This window comes from Scyliorhinus torazame, chromosome 2 (genome assembly GCF_047496885.1).
Source record: "Scyliorhinus torazame isolate Kashiwa2021f chromosome 2, sScyTor2.1, whole genome shotgun sequence".
In the NCBI taxonomy this organism is placed as follows: domain Eukaryota; kingdom Metazoa; phylum Chordata; class Chondrichthyes; order Carcharhiniformes; family Scyliorhinidae; genus Scyliorhinus; species Scyliorhinus torazame.
Genome location: NC_092708.1, coordinates 62,533,266 through 62,549,763, shown reverse-complemented (window position 1 = coordinate 62,549,763; position 16,498 = coordinate 62,533,266). Strand labels below are relative to the sequence as shown.

The 16,498-nt window shown below is 46.3% G+C and overlaps 1 protein-coding gene across 1 annotated transcript in view; it reads right to left on the bottom strand.

Annotated features, from left to right (window-relative positions):
- LOC140406652 (low-density lipoprotein receptor-related protein 1-like) overlaps positions 1-16,498 on the bottom strand; it is a 1,475,832-nt gene that overhangs the window by 478,065 nt on the left and 981,269 nt on the right. Inside the window, exons 44-45 of the mRNA XM_072494659.1 lie at positions 10,775-10,897; positions 5,875-5,994 (exon numbers count right to left, since the gene is read on the bottom strand). Coding sequence (XP_072350760.1) covers positions 5,875-5,994; positions 10,775-10,897 — 243 coding nt within the window. The remainder of the gene's footprint in view (positions 1-5,874; positions 5,995-10,774; positions 10,898-16,498) is intronic.

Here is a 16,498-nt window from a genome sequence, read left to right as displayed (position 1 = left end):
CCAGAGATTTAAGAATACACTGACCACACATGACGGTGTGGTGTTGAAGGACACCCTTTATGTGGTTCCTGAACAGGACAGGAATCAACTGATTTGTTTGTTCCATGACGGTCATGGACGTCAGGGAATTGATCCCACTACAGCCCACCTCAAGCAGCTTTGTTGGTGGCCGAGTTTAAAAGAGGATGCAAATTACTACATTGAGAATTGCCTTATCTGTGCCCAGAACAACCCGGACAGAAACGCCAAAAAGGCTCAGCTCAGTCACACCCGACCTGTTAATGGCCCCTGGACTTACCTCCAGATTGATTATATTGGACCATTGCCCCCTTGCAGGAATGGTTATAAATATGTACTTGTGGTGATAGACACGTTTACCAAATGGGTGGAAGCATTCCCATCCAGAACAAACACGGCAAAGACCACAGGCAAAGATCCTAACCCACCACATCTTTACGAGATGGGGACTCCCCCGCAGCATTGAATCCGACCAAGATTCCTATTTTACGGGACGTGTCAATAAAGAACGTCCTCATGATATTTGGCATTACCCCAAAATTCCACATTGCATACCACCCCCAGTCGAGTGGTATCGTGGAACGCATGAATCGGACCCTAAAATCAACCCTCAGAAAAATGGTCCAGCAAAACAACACCACTTGGGATTCGGTCCTCCCTTTTACGCTGATGTTTCTGCGACATACGGTTTCCACATCCACAGGTTACACCCCACATACTCTCATGACCGGACACCCCATGAAAGGCACAGAATTTTTATTAGGATTAGATTTGACCAGCCCCGAAGTGATGGCCCTCACACACGAGAACGCAGTCAAACAATTAGTGGAGAATGTTAAAACGGCTCAGCTAGCAGACGCAGTGAAATTGGGCACAAGAAAGAAACAGAGCAAGGCCTGTTTCGATAAGACAGTGCATGCGACTGAGTTCAGTGTAGGACAGCAAGTCATGCTCTCCGTATACAACCCCAGCACATTCCTGTCACCAAAGTACTCGGGTCCGTACTCCATTGCGGACAAATTAAGCCCTTCCGTCTACAAAATAAAGTACCCCAATGGAAAGACTGCGTGGTTCCATATTAACCAGATGAAGGCATATGGAACACAGTCTAACCACGCACACCACGTCATGCTCGACGCAGCAGACCACGCCCCGCCCACAGCCAACGTAACCCTACCCTCCCCCACCACGTCCAGCCCAGCCACGGACTCAACCTCGACTCCACCCCCAAAATAAACACTCCGCCCCGGAACGCCAACAGACTGCAGCAGCAGCGACAGCGACTGTGACTCGGACAATAGCCACAGCACACCTCCCTACTATCCCCATGCAACAGGACCGACACCCAGCGAATCTGACCACGATTCGAGTGATCCCTTCACGATCATTTTCCCAAACAAACCCCACCACCGACCACCGACCTATAATGACGACCCCGATTCCGTCCCCACAGAACTAGACACCGCCTTTTGGCACAGAGATAATTCGTACAGACTGGTCCGGAACGACGAGAGCGATCCAAAATCACACCATGCAGCCCTATCAGCCCTGATACACTCGAGAGTTTTGCATCCGGGAGAAGATGACGACTTTGAGTCTGACTCCCAAAACAAGAACCCCACCGATAACTGAGGTGTCCAGATGATGTTTTAAAAGGAACCGCTTGGGAGAAAACGGTGTCCTTTCTGATGGAACCTGCAGCATGTTTTATGTTGTTTGTACTTGTACTGTTAAATGTTGTATGTCAGACCGGAATTTTTTTTTTCCCACGGCCCCACGCCTTTTCGGCCGAAACCTCTGAGAATTTGTCTGCAGAGACTTGTTAATGTCCCAGGCGCCAGTTCAGCGGAACTCGTCTGTCGACAGATGCACAGACCCCCGTTCATAACTGCCCTTTTGGGTCGAAGGAAGAACCAATACGGCAACCCCCACGATGACTACATTTCTTGCCCGTTCTTGTTGGTTGCTCAGGCAGTGGAGAAACGGCACTGGGACCCGCCCTGCCAGGGAATCCCCCTCTGGTCAGCTACGCTCAGGTAGGGCACACACAGCATTGGTCGCCGTCCTACCCGGGGACTCCATCCAAATCGTACCCGTCGCAGCCCATACGCACCTCTTTTCTGCAAGTTTTGTTCAAAAAGTTTTCTTTTGTTTTCAGGTGACCCTTAGGTTGCCAACCTTATGCTATTTACATCCTCAAACATTTGGATGGTAAATCGCACAGCCTGCGAGACGGCTCGCACTGGTTCATTATTTGTAAGTGTGTCTTGTTCTGAGATTCGGTTTTTGAAAAAAAAATGAGGGAGTCACACAATGTGACCAATTATAAAGGGAGTCATTGGCACTAAAGGACAGACAGGCTATCATACGAGATATTAAACCAAGGTAGTAAAAGACACTATGCTTGATCCCACATAACTCCAGAAGCTCCAGGACCAGAGAAGAGAAGAAAAGAGTGAAAGAAGAAGAACCATAAGGACACCCTCCGCGGGGCTCATAACCCTAATGGACAATTGGTTGTGCGCGAACGCGAACCCGCTGACCTCACCTCCCCCAGCCGTTAATGATTCACTCCCCACAGTACCCAGAGCCCAGTCACAAGCGACACCACACCATCTTGGTGTGACAGGTTTATACCCTGGTACTCCCTGTCCTACGTGATAGAATCCCTATTGGTATTGGCGATACTCTGCTGTATCGTGCAGACTATTCGTCTGAGAAAATGGAGAAGGAGAGCATACCGCGCTCGCACCCTGTTATATAGGATAAGATCACCTATTTTCGGATATGACCAGACCTCCGGCCCCCGCGATCTATAATAAAGAGTATTTGTTTGCGATTTGTTGTAAATAAAGAAATGTTCATGAGCAATTGTACAAGCCTGAGCTTGACTGCCAAGCCAGAAAATGTGGATAAAACTGCTGTGATTTTGTTTGTATGGTTTAGGAAGTTAGTGTGATGAAATGTCTGAGTGAGTGTAGTTTATTAAGGATAGTTAGAGGTTCCCATTTTCTAGTTTTGTAATGCATGTCCCTGTTTGACATAGTGCCCCTCAGAATTGTCAGTTTAAAAATTATTTTGCATAGATATGGTCAGTGTAGAGGCCATAGGAGAGTGCTCGCCGGGTCAGGGAATGAAAACCAACACAGTTATGTGATCCTTCACACTTCACGTCAGGATCACAAGGAGGGTATGTAGACACCTGGGTTGGCCAACTCCCGATGTAAAATGGAGAACAGCAAGGGCCGCAGGGAAATTCAGCCAACACAGGCAGAAACCAGCAGGTGCTAGTTACTGTGTATTAAACTCTGCAAAATCCCAGACAGCATCGATACAAGCAGCCATCTGCATAATAATGTAGCAGCCATCTACTAATAAGCGATCCCTGGGAACAATCGCAACATTTGGGACAAACAAAGCTAAGCCAGACTCCCCGGCGCCAGCAGGAGCCAACACAAAAGAGGTTAACAGACACCTCAAGACCACCCATCGATCAGGGAACTGCTCCAGTATTGGAGAAATCGAACCAAGCGATTGGAACAAAGTCCAATCACTTGGAGCCAGGTACAGGGTCCGCCCCGAAAGGCGGGAAGCCCCTGGGGACTATAAAGTTAAGCCCCCAAGTTCAAATCGTTCTTCTTGACCAGGTCACTCAGCAACGCGAACCAACCCTTGACCATGACCGATGCAGCTGCCGCCGATATCCAGTAAGTCTTAAGTCAACGCTCGCTACGAGGTAGGCGCTCCTAGCTACCATTCTGTACCAACTTCGAATCCCGCAGACTCAGAACCTGAACGAAAGGCCATTTGTTCCCCTGACCTGGTGGGCCAGTCCGAAGCTATGTATAGGCCTGTCAGTTGTTGAAGTAGCTTAGACCTAGAATTTGTGCATGCGTAGCGATTACTGTGTATAATAAATGTGCTTTGATTTGAATCTTACTAATCGGTGTATTGAGTTATTGGTCATTACTTGAACTTGAACCTCGTGGCAGTATCATAAAGATACCTGGCGACTCGAGAGCAAAGGTTATAAAACAGAGCCAATTGAACCAACCAAAAGTTAGCAACATGAGATGTTTAAAATTTTAGGGGCACAGAGTAGACAGGAGGAAGCTTTTCCCTTTGGTGGAGGGATCAATAATTGGGGGCTTGGATTTAAGATAAGGGTTTAAGGTTTAGAGGAGATGTGAGGAAAAGCACCCAGAGGGTGGTGGGAGTCTGGCGCCCACTGTCTGAAAGGGTGGTGGTGGAGGCAGAGACCCTCATAACATTTAAGAAGCATTTAGATGTGCACTTGTAGGCCAAGGCACAAAAAGGCTATGGGCCAAGTGCTGGTAAATGCGATTAGAATAGTCGGTGGTTATTTTTGAGAGGCGCAGACATGATCGGCTAAAGGGCCTTTTCTGTGCTGTAGACCTCTCTGACTCTGCAATCTGGATTTCAGAACTCTGCAATCTCTCACCATTTAGGCAAGTTTCTTTTTTATTCTTTCTGCCAAAATGGACTATTTTGCACTTTCCCACATTGTATACCATTTGCCTGGTCTTTGCTCACTCATTTAACCTATCTATTTGTTTTGTAGTTTCATTGTGTCCTCATCACAATTTACTTTCCAACCTATCTTTGTGTCGTCAACAAATTTCGCAACTGTACCTTAGGCCCTTTCATCCAAATCATTTTTATCAATTTTAAACTGTTCAGGATCCCGCACTGATCCCTGCAGCACTCCACTCATTACATCCTGCCAAACACAAAATGACCCATTTATGTCTACACTCCAGCTAGCCAATCTTTGATCCATGCCAAGATATTAACCTCCATACCATGAGTTTTTATTTTCTGCAATAATCTTTGGTACGGCACTTTATCAAATGCCTTCTGGATATCTAAGTGCAGTCTATTAATCGGTTCCCCTTCACCCATAGCACATGGGGCTTTATTGGATTTCAAAGTATTATGTGGATGGGTAAAAAAGATTTTTTGAAGAACTATGGCGGGATTCTCTGAAATCGGCGTGATGGCCGCGGACCGGCGCCAAAAACGGCGCAAATCAGTCCGGCATTGCGTCGCCCCAAAGGTGCGGAATTCTCCGCATCTTGAGGGGCCGAGCCCTCACCTTGAGGGGCTGGGCCCATGCCGGAGTGATTTCCGCCCCTCCGGCTGGCGGGAAAGTCCTTTGGTGCCCCGCCAGCTGGCGCGGAAATGACGTTTCCCTGCGACGCATGCGCAGGAGCGTTAGCGGCCGCTCACGGCATCCCCGCGCATGCGCAGTGGAGGGGGTCTCTTCCGCCTCCGCCATAGTGAAGACCATGGCGAAGGCAGAAGGAAAAGAGTGCCCCCACGGCACAGCCCCCCCGCGGATTGGTGGGCCCTGATCGCGGGCCAGGCCACTGTGGGGGCCCCCCCCGGGGCCAGATCGCCCCCCCCCCCAGGACCCCACCCACGCCATCTTGTCCCGCTGGCGTGGGTTGACAGCGGCGGGACTTCGGCCCATCGCGGACTGGAGAATCGCTGGGGGTGGGCCCACCGACCAGCGCGATTTCCGCCGACCGGCGCGATTCCCGCCCCCACCGAATCTCTGGTGGCAGAAAATTCGGGACACGGCGGGGACGGGATTCACGCCAGCCCCCCGACGATTCTCCGACCCGGTGGGGGGGTTGGAGAATCTCGCCCCTGATCGCGGACTATGCTACTGAGGTTACACTTCAAAACTGGATTTGGTTAACAATATGATGTATATTTACCATGTCTGAAAAACAATTGTGTTCACAGTTCTAGGTGCTGTTACATGTGGGCTGATATCACTAATAACTAGAGTTATCATTGTTGTTTTCCAATTCCTAACTGAAAACCTACCGCAGAGAGAATCTACTTCATCAGCACCATCCCTGCAATCATCTGCACCATCACAGACCCAACGATTAGAGATACATTTGTGATTTGGACATTCAAACTCATCCCATGTACAAAATGAATCTGTGAATAAAGGAAAATGCAATGTTAGTGTCAATCTAGTGCTTTGCTGGATTGTAGTGGACTGACGTTGCACATCCCCTTCATAATCTATGCACCATTGAGCCTGAATCTACTTGTCAAGTATAAAAAATGATTTCAGGCTTAGTTTCATGGTGATTAAATTATCATTTTGACGCACCGTCATTTGTGTCATATAATTTATGCCCTCAGACTGAAAAACTTGCATACGGGTGTTTAGTTAATAGATTCAAAACTCCTTGACTTCTTGATACTTTAAAGATTGGGCACTGCATAAAGAACAGTAAAGAACAACAAAAAAAATAATTTCATAACTTCATATCACTCTCTCCAGCCCACCTTTCTTTCCCTGACCGTGCAGGAAAAAAAAAGGCTAGCAGCCTCAAGAAAAATTCTGTTCCTCGATTCTACAACCCTATCCCCGGGTATATCAACTGTGAGGGGTCCATGCCCCACTTGGACCACTATCCACCGGAGTCTTCATCCACCCCCTTCCAGTAAGTCTTGTGGTATTCCTTGGCCCCTTTAGAATGTGAGCTTTTCATGCTACCTTGTTGGGATCAGTTTCCCTCCCCTTGGTCTTTCCTCTGCCTTCCAATATTCATCTTCTTTATCCACCTCCTTGCCCTTCTGCCTGCTATTGTGGGCCCTCGCCCCCCCCCCCCCCCCCCACAATTTGCTCAGCCGTCCTTCCACATTAGCCTCCCCCCTTGTCTTTGTTAGGCCACAGCACCCTCAACCCAGACTAAACCTCTGGTAGACTTTTGTACCTTTGTTGCAGTGACACAAAGGTATTATTTAAATGGAGAGAGATTGCAGAACTGGGTATCTTGGTACATGAATCACGAAAGGTTAGTATGCAGGTGCAACACACGATTGGGAAGGCAAATGGAATTTTGTAATTAATTGCAAGGTAAATGGAATCTAAAAGTAGGGATGTGGTGAGGCATCTGGAGTACTGTGCACAGTTTGGGCTCTCTTATTTAAGAATGTATATAAATGACGTTAGAAGCAAGACGGAGAAGATTCACTCGACTGATACCTGGGATGGGAGTATTACATTACAAGTAAACATACTTGTATGTTTACTTGGGGGCAGCAGATTACACTAAAGTCAGTGGAGTTGCGGACAGTGCGGAAGGATGTCACAAGTTACAGAGGGACATAGATAAGCTGCAGCGCTGGGCTGAGAGGTGGCAAATGGAGTTTAGTGCAGAAAACTGTGAGGTGATTCATTTTGGAAGGAATAACAGGAAGACAGAGTACTGGGCTAATGGTAAGATTCTTGGCAGTGTGGCTGAGCAGAGAGATCTGTTTACGTGGGGGCAGCACGGTAGCATGGTGGTTAGCACAAATGCTTCACAGCTCCAGGGTCCCAGGTTCGATTCCGGCTTGGGTCACTGTCTGTGCGGAGTCTGCACATCCTCCCCGTGTGTGCGTGGGTTTCCTCCGGGTGCTCCGGTTTCCTCCCACAGTCCAAAAGATGTGCGGGTTAGGTGGATTGGCCATGCTAAATTGCCCATAGTGTCCAAAATTGCCCTTAGTGTCCAAAATTGCCCTTAGTGTTGGGAGGGGTTACTGGGTTATGGGAATAGGTGGAGGTGTTGACCTTGGGTAGGGTGCTCTTTCCAAGAGCCGGTGCAGACTCGATGGGCCGAATGGCCTCCTTCTGCACTGTAAATTCTATGATAATCTATGATAGAACATAACAGCGCAGTACAGGCCCTTCGGCCCTCGATGTTGCGCCGAACTGTGAAACCACTCTAAAGCCCATCTACACTATTCCCTTATCGTCCATATGTCTATCCAATGACCATTTGAATGCCCTTAGTGTTGGCGAGTCCATTACTGTTGCAGGCAGGGCATTCTACAACCTTACTCCTCTCTGAGTAAAGAACTTACCTCTGACATCTGCCTTATATCTATCTTCCCTCAATTTAAAGCTATGTCCCCTCGTGCTAGACATCACCATCCGAGGAAAAAGGCTCTCACTGTCCACCCTATCCAATCCTCTGATCATCTTGTATGCCTCAATTAAGTCACCTCTTAACCTTCTTCTCTCTAACAAAAACAGCCTCAAGTCCCTCAGCCTTTCCTCATAAGATCTTCCCTCCATACCAGGCAACATTCTGGTAAATCTCCTCTGCACCCTTTCCAATGCTTCCACATCCTTCCTATAATGCGGCGACCAGAATTGCACGCAATACTCCAAATGCAGCCGCACCAAAGTTTTGTACAGCTGCAACATGACCTCATGGCTCCGAAACCCAATCCCTCTACCAATAAAAGCTAACACACTGTACGCCTTCTTAACAGCCCTCTCAACCTGGGTGGCAACTTTCAGGGATCTATGTACATGGACACCGAGATCTCTCTGCTCAGCCACACTGCCAAGAATCTTACCATTAGCCCAGTACTCTGTCTTCCTGTTATTCCTTCCAAAATGAATCACCTCACAGTTTTCTGCACTAAACTCCATTTGCCACCTCTCAGCCCAGCGCTGCAGCTTATCTATGTCCCTCTGTAACTTGTGACATCCTTCCGCACTGTCCGCAACTCCACTGACTTTAGTGTAATCTGCAAATTTACTCACCCATCCTTCTACGCCCTCCTCCAGGTCATTTATAAAAATGACAAACAGCAGTGGCCCCAAAACAGATCCTTGTGGTACACCACTAGTAACTGGACTCCAGTCTGAACATTTCCCATCAACCACCACCCTTTGTCTTCTTCCAGCTAGCCAATTTCTGATCCAAACTGCTAAATCACCCTGAATCCCATGCCTCCGTATTTTCTGCAGTAGCCTACCGTGGAGAACCTTGTCAAACGCTTTACTGAAATCCATATACACCACATCAACTGCTGTACCCTCATCCACCTGTTTGGTCACCTTCTCAAAGAACTCAATAAGGTTTGTGAGGCACAACCTACCCTTCACAAAACCGTGTTGACTATCTCTAATCAAATTATTCCTTTCCAGATGATTATACATCCTATCTCTTATAAACCTTTCCAAGATTTTGCCCACAACAAAAATAAGGCTCACTGGTCTATAGTTACCGGGGTTGTCTCTACTCCCCTTCTTGAACAAGGGGACAACATTTGCTCTCCTCCAGTCTTCTGGCACTATTCCTGTAGACAAAGATGACTTAAAGATCAAAGCCAAAGGCTCAGCAATCTCCTCCCTAGCTTCCCAGAGAATCCTAGGGTAAACCCCATCTGGCCCAGGGGACTTATCTATTTACACACTTTCCAGAATTGCTAACACCTCCTCCTTATGAACCTCAAGCCCTTCTTGTCTAGTAGCCTGAATCTCAGTATTCTCCTCGACAATATTGTATTTTTCCTGTGTGAATACTGATGAAAAATATTCATTTCAGACCTCTCCTATCTCCTCGGACTCCAAGCACAACTTCCGACTACTGTCCTTGACAGGCCCTACTCTTACCCTAGTCATTCTTTTATTCTTGTACTAAAGGTTGGACAGATTGGGCCTGCATCCGTTGTAGTACCATTTGCCAATGTTCCCTGTTGATTATTCTTGTGTCCACTATATACGTAGTGTACGTTCCTCGGCCGCAGAAAAATACTTTTCACTGTACTTTGGTACATGTGACAATAAATCAAATCAAATCAAGATTGAGCAGTGATCCTACTGAAAAATATATGATCCTGAAGGGACTTGGTGGATTGGATGCTGAGGCTGTTTCCTTTTATGGGAGAGACTCGAATTAGAGGATACCATTTAAAATAAGTGTTTCCCATTTAAGGCAGAGATGAGAAGAATTTTATTCCCTGAGAGGATTGTGAACATTTGAAACTCTCTTCCCCAGACCGAGGTAGAGGCAGGGTCATTGAATATTTTTAACTAGAGATGTCAAGATTCTTGACTAACAAGACAGTCAAAGGTGAACCAAGGACCAACTAGGGGATAGGTGGGATGTGGTGTTGAGGCTTGGCTTGAGGGGTTGCATGGTCTACTCCTACTCATGATTCCTCTGTTCAAATGTCCCTCACCCTCAAAATTGTTCACCGGTCTCCTTCATCCTTGAAAATGTTCACCCCCCACCCCTAAAATTGTTCCGCTACACTCCTTCAGCCCTGAAAATATTCACCCTTTCTCTCACCCCTGAAATTGTTCATCCCCTTCCCTTACCTCCCTGCAATGTTCACTGCTTCCCCTCCCTCACCCCTGATAATATTGACACCAACCTGCCTTACCCCAACCCCTAACATTGTTCACATACCCTCTCTCACCTCTGAGAGTGTTCACCCCTTCACCCCACAAAAATCCCACTGCCATTGGAATCATGGAGCAGTCTAGGCAGGTATGACTGGCAATCAGAATGCCATCCTCCTGCATCAATATTGTAGATGTGCATCTATCGGCACTTCCTCAGGGCCCTGAGGTGCATCAGTGAAGTAAGTTAAGATGGAGGCCTCTAGCCATATCAGAATATTTGGCTCACTGTGCCAAGTTAGAAGGAGGACTCCCCAGATCTTCATCATATTATGCCTCAGGATCTTTTGCATCCAATGAAGGCAGAGTCTCAGTTTAACATCTCATCCACAGGACAGCACCTTTCATTTGCAGCATGCCTTCAGTGCTGAAACACATTTCCAGCCTAGATTATCAGATCAAGTCTCTGGTGTTTGACTGGAACCAATGACCAGTTGACTCACAGGCAAGACTGCCATCCCTGAGACCTGGCTGACGCCGAAGCATTAGGATTAGGTAGAGCCAGAATAAAAGATTAGATACCACAATGGGATTCATCTGTGCCATCTTCACAGTCCTCTTCTTTATCACATATCCAAAAAGCTGGAATACATCTTCCACTTGGACATGCAAAGTAGTGTTCTTTGCATTTGTGTTTGTGGTGAGCTGAAAGATAAGCCAACACAAGGTATATATTCAGTATTTCAGGAATCCTGTAACTCTTCGCTGGAGAAGATACCACACAGCACTCAAACACATTTACGTAACTGAACCCAAATAACAAAACCACAAATAAACAAAGAATAAATCTGAAATATATCGACAACTGGAAGAAATAGGATGGATAAATGGCTTGAGTGGACATTCTCCATCAGTATGCATCACAAAGTTTGAGAGGTGTCGGGAAGATTTTCCAAGTACTCTCTGTTCTGTTGCTGGCCAGGTACAATGACTCAGCAATCTTCTACCCTGTCATAGAATCATAGAATTAACAGAAGGAGGCCATTCGGCCCATTGAGTCTGCACCAGCCCTTGGAAAGAGCACCCCACCTAAGCTCAAACCTCCACCCTACCCCCACACCTCCACCCTTAACCACAGCTAACCTTTTTGGACACTAAGGGCAATTGAGCACAGCCAATCCACCTAAACTGCATATCTTTGGACTGTGGGAGGAAACCGGAGCACGCGGAGGAAATCCACGCAGACATGGGGAGAACGTACAGACTCTGCACAGACAGTGACCCAAGCTGGGAAAAGTGCAGAAGGAGGCCATTTGGCCCATCGAGTCTGTAACGGCCCTTGGAAAGAGCACCCTACCTGAGCCCATACCTCCACCCTATTCCCACACCTCCACTCTATCCCCGTAATCCCACCTAACCTTTTTTTTGGACACGAAGGGTAATTTAGCAAAGCCAATCCACCTAACCTGCACATCTTTGGACTGTGGGAGGAAACTGGAGCACCCGGAGGAAACCCACGCACACACGGGGAGAACGTGCAGATTCCGCACAGACAGTGACCCATGCCGGGAATCGAATCTGGGACACTGGAGCTGTGAAGCAACTGTGGATAACCACTGTGCTACCGTGCAGCCCCTGTGCTACTGTGCTGTCAGAACTTAGCAGTGGCTGAATTTGGTCTGTTGGCTGATGGCTCGCGCAGACCTACCCCAGCAGGTTTTCTGCATTAGGGAATGGAGGGAGAAAGTGGACTGTAACGAATGCTGTTCCTCTGTTCAAGAAAGAGAATAGGAATGTAGGAATGACCCTGGTAATTATAGGCCGGTTAGTCTTACTTTGTTGGTTGGTACGTTAATGGAAAAGGTCCTGAAGGATAGGATTTATGACCATTTGGAAAGATGCAGCTTAATCCGGGATAGTCAACACGGATTCGTGAAGGGTAAGTCTTGCCTCACAAATTTGATTGAATCCTTTGAGGAGGTAACTAAGTGTGAATATGAAGGTAGAGCAGTTGATGTCGTATACATGGATTTTAGTAAGACGTTTGATAAGGTTCCCCATGGTCGGCTTATGAAGAAAGTAATGAGGTGTGGGATAGAGGGAAAATTGGCTAATTGGATAAGTAACTGGCTATCACAGAGAAGACAGAGGGTGGTGGTGGATGAAAAATGTTCAGACTGGAGACCAGTTACCAGCGGTGTACCACAGGGATCTGTGCTGGGTCCTTTTATCAATGACTTGAAGGAGGGGGCTGAAGGGTGGGTCAGTAAATTTACTGATGACACCAAGATTGGTGGAGTAATGAATGAGGTGGAGGGCTGTTGTAGGCTGCAAAGAGACATTGACAGGATGCAGAGCTGGGCCGAAAAATGGCAGATGGAGTTTAATCCTGATAAGTGCGAGGTGATTCATTTTGGTAGAAAAAATTTGAATGCGGATTACAGGGTCAACGGCAGGGTTCTGAGGAGTGTGGAGGAACAGAGAGATCTTGGGGTTCATGTCCACAGATCTCTGAAGGTTGCCACTCAAGTGGATAGAGCCATGAAGAAGGCCTATAGTGTGTTAGTGTTTATTAACAGGGGGCTTTAGTTTAAGAGCCGCGGGGTTATGCTGCAACTGTACATGACCCTGGTGAGACCACATTTGGAGTATTGTATGCAGTTCTGGTCACCTCACTATAGGAAGGATGTAGAAGCATTGGAAAGGGTGCAAAGGAGATTTACCAGGATGCTGCCCGGTTTGCAGGATAGGTCTTACGAGGAAAGGTTGAGGGAGCTAGGGCTTTTCTCATTGGAGCGGAGGAGGATGAGAGGCGACTTAATAGAGGTTTATAAGATAATGAGAGGGATAGATGATGAGAGTGGACGTTCAGAGACTATTTCCTCGGGTGGTGTAGCTGTTACAAGGGGGCATAACTATAAGGTTCAGGGTGGGAGATATAGGAGGGATATCCGAGTTAGGTTCTTTACCCAGAGAGTGATTCGGGTGTGGAATGGACTGCCTGCTGTGATAGTGGAGTCGGACACTTTAGGAACGTTCAAGCGGTTATTGGATAGGTACATGGAGCACACCAGAATGACAGGGAGTGGGATAGTTTGATCTTGGTTTCGGACAATGCTCGGCACAACATCGAGGACCAAAGGGCCTGTTCTGTGCTGTTTTCATTTCATACTGTTCTATGTTCTATGCACAGGGAGAGCGAATGACAAGCAGCAGTTGGAGAGAGGTAGACAGTTGTACTTAAGAAATCGAGCGCCTAACCTATCGAATTGTGGTTAAAGGACTGAATGAGCAGGGAAAATGGAAATGAGAATGGGCGTCATGCAGTAATTATATTTTAATGCGGGTGTGTGGAGGTGACAGTTGCTCTTGATTTCTCTCTCAATGTTTCACATCTTTTAAACATAATGACCATGATTAAAACAGATCAATTAACTGATCTTGTATGAGGATTTGTTCAGGCAGAATGTGGCAGATTTGTGTTTATTCTTTGGCAAATAATGGACACTGCTTTCCACCCTTCTTAATAATAATAATAATTGTACAGTTGGAATTTGAAATGCAGCATCTTTCTTTGGTGTGCTTTCATTTCATGGTTTGAAATATGAACAAGCACCACTATAGTTTATTGCCATGGTTTGGCAACCTTCACCACCAACATTAGCTGATCGCAGAGACTTCAATGATTAGCTAATTAGTTGAATTTATAAGATTCATAGGTGATATTTTCAAATATGCAGTGGCATAAAGTTGACCCATCTCAATCAGAATATTCCCAACATGCTGAAGAATCGTGAGGTGGATGGCTTGTTGTGAACCACTTTTCTTGCCGATGTTTTGGGGAGTGAGCCCAAAAAATGGGTGATTGGCTGCATCCGCCTGTTCAGTCCTTTGATGCAAGTCATGGTGTGCATTCGTTATTTCGTTCAAACAAACCTTTGGGGCAATGGATTGATCAAGTGCTTTGAACATGGAAGCCACCAGTTCAATAAAAAGAATGGTTGCAGGTCAAACAAATGACCTTCTATGAATCAAATTATAGTTCGACCAATTTAGGATTCCTTATATTTAAAATGACTTGCCATCCACTTGAGGGTCTTTAGAGGGGCAAAATATGAGGCTCATCGAAGAATACACATTGGTGCAATTTGGATACTTTTATCGAATTGTGTCACGAAAGCTTATCTTTTGTAATGAAAAGCTGATTAAATCCTCCTGCTACAGGTATTATCTGCTCTATTGTAAACATTTCCTTTGCAATGCAGAAACTACCTTTGAACATGTTTCCCTTATTCTACAGCATTGATAGCTTTAAGTATCAAATTCATTGCCAAGGAATCAAAGTGGGGTGGGGAGGGGGTGGGGGGGGGGGGGGGGTGTTTGGCAATACAGCAATAACCGGTAAGCAATTCAAGTTACTTTCACCTCAGGGTTCTTAATGAAAATTTGGACATCTATTTCAGGCTCCTCTTTGGCTTGCTGCAAGTAAAATCATTTTGCCAGCTTCTTGGAACATTCCTAAGTTTTGCTGTATCAGTCCACATTGTCAGGAAACTAAAGCAATAACCTCTAGATATTTTCAAAGGCTAACAATGCTCCCTCCAACTCAGTTACATTAGTTCTTTGGGCCTGGTATATCACCGATACAAGCCCTGCTCTACCTCTCCAGGGATGCCTTGCAAATCCGTGGGCAATGTAAAAGGGTGGAAATGCAGCAGGAAATCATCTTCCTAACATTTGTGTGCAATGAATGGGTCCATTGGGTCTGTGTGTTAGTTAAGTGAAGTACTACAGGAAGCCCCTAACAAAATTAACAGCATTTTTTTTTGCAGAATGAGTGCATAAAGGAAATTTAAAAAACGCAAGATATGCATGCATTCTTCGCAATCTTCTACTTGTGCACAATGATTTGTGACATTAGGAATTATAGGATAAATCTTCTGGTCCCATGCTCCCATGAAAGTTCAGCTACAATAGCGTACAGCTGAAGTCATGCCAAAACAATCCTCTGGTTCACATTCCTTTCAAATACTCTCCATTCGGAGCATGATTCGACTAGACATGCCAGAAACCATGGGCGTGATTTAACCAAAACGTTTCTGTGGTCGGGAGTGGGAACTGAATATAGTCTGGGACCAGTTAAGATGAATATCAGGAAGATTTCCACATCGGCTTTCCATCAAAAGTGCAGTGATCACAAAATCAGAAACGTTACCAACTGTATGTGAAAGATAAGTAAGCTGTTTCTTGCAGTATTGCAATACCGTGCAAGCTGTGCCACTGACTGAAAGCAGCTGAGCTTGTGCTCATGAGTCGTCATGAGTTTCAGATAAAGGCTCCTGGAGACATTAAACAAGGCACCCACCAGATGTGAGGGACTATTGGAATGACAGTCTCCCAATGTGTCCGATCCGTTTGATATTATATAGCAATAGTTATAACATGCAACTAAATATGCTTATTAAAACCAGGGGCTCAGCACCAGACAGCAAACAGAATCATAGTACTGCAAAAATACATAAAGTACATTTCATAACATGTGATACAGCAACTTATCCACCAATGAGGGGGTGTTTGGACATTTAGCTTACAAGTTAGAATGGTCACAGGGCCCAAAAATAATAATGTCAGTTGGAAAGGCGAATCTATCTTGCTCAATTGGCTTCTTTATAATGTTGGCTGGACCACTTTCTTCGCTAGGGAAAGCAGCCAGTTTAAGGTGCTGTTAACTCATGATGGGCAAGATCTTCTCGCACTTCACACTGGTTCCGCCAATGGTGCACTTCCACTGTGGCCTTCCGAGCAGCGTGGGATGGATTAAATGGAAATTCCCATTGACAGCGTCGGCACCAGATGAACCCGGCGCCAGCTAACAGCAGATCGCCTCCCGCCACAGAGACTTACTCTATGCTACTGGACAATTAGAAACAATGGAGGCATCAGGACATTTGCAGATGTAGAAATTGGTTTGGATTGCATTTGGTTTCACTGCAGATCAATCTAGCAGTGGGGCAATCGATGCACAATTTATGCACCAGTTGGTGGCACCAGTAAACTCATGGGGCGGGATTCATATATTCTGAATTGCAAACAATGGACCCCTATTCAAAATTAAGCCAGTCTGGCCTGATTAGAATTCTACAGTGTTTCCCACTCACTAAAAAATAGTTCTGAACACAAAAGTCCCAACTGCACTTGCAATTCCCAGCAACATCTTCCCACCCTCCAACCCTGAAACCTCTCACTGCCCCCCACACTATTCCCCGCTATATATTTGTCCTCATAGGACTTTCCACTGTGGGTGAC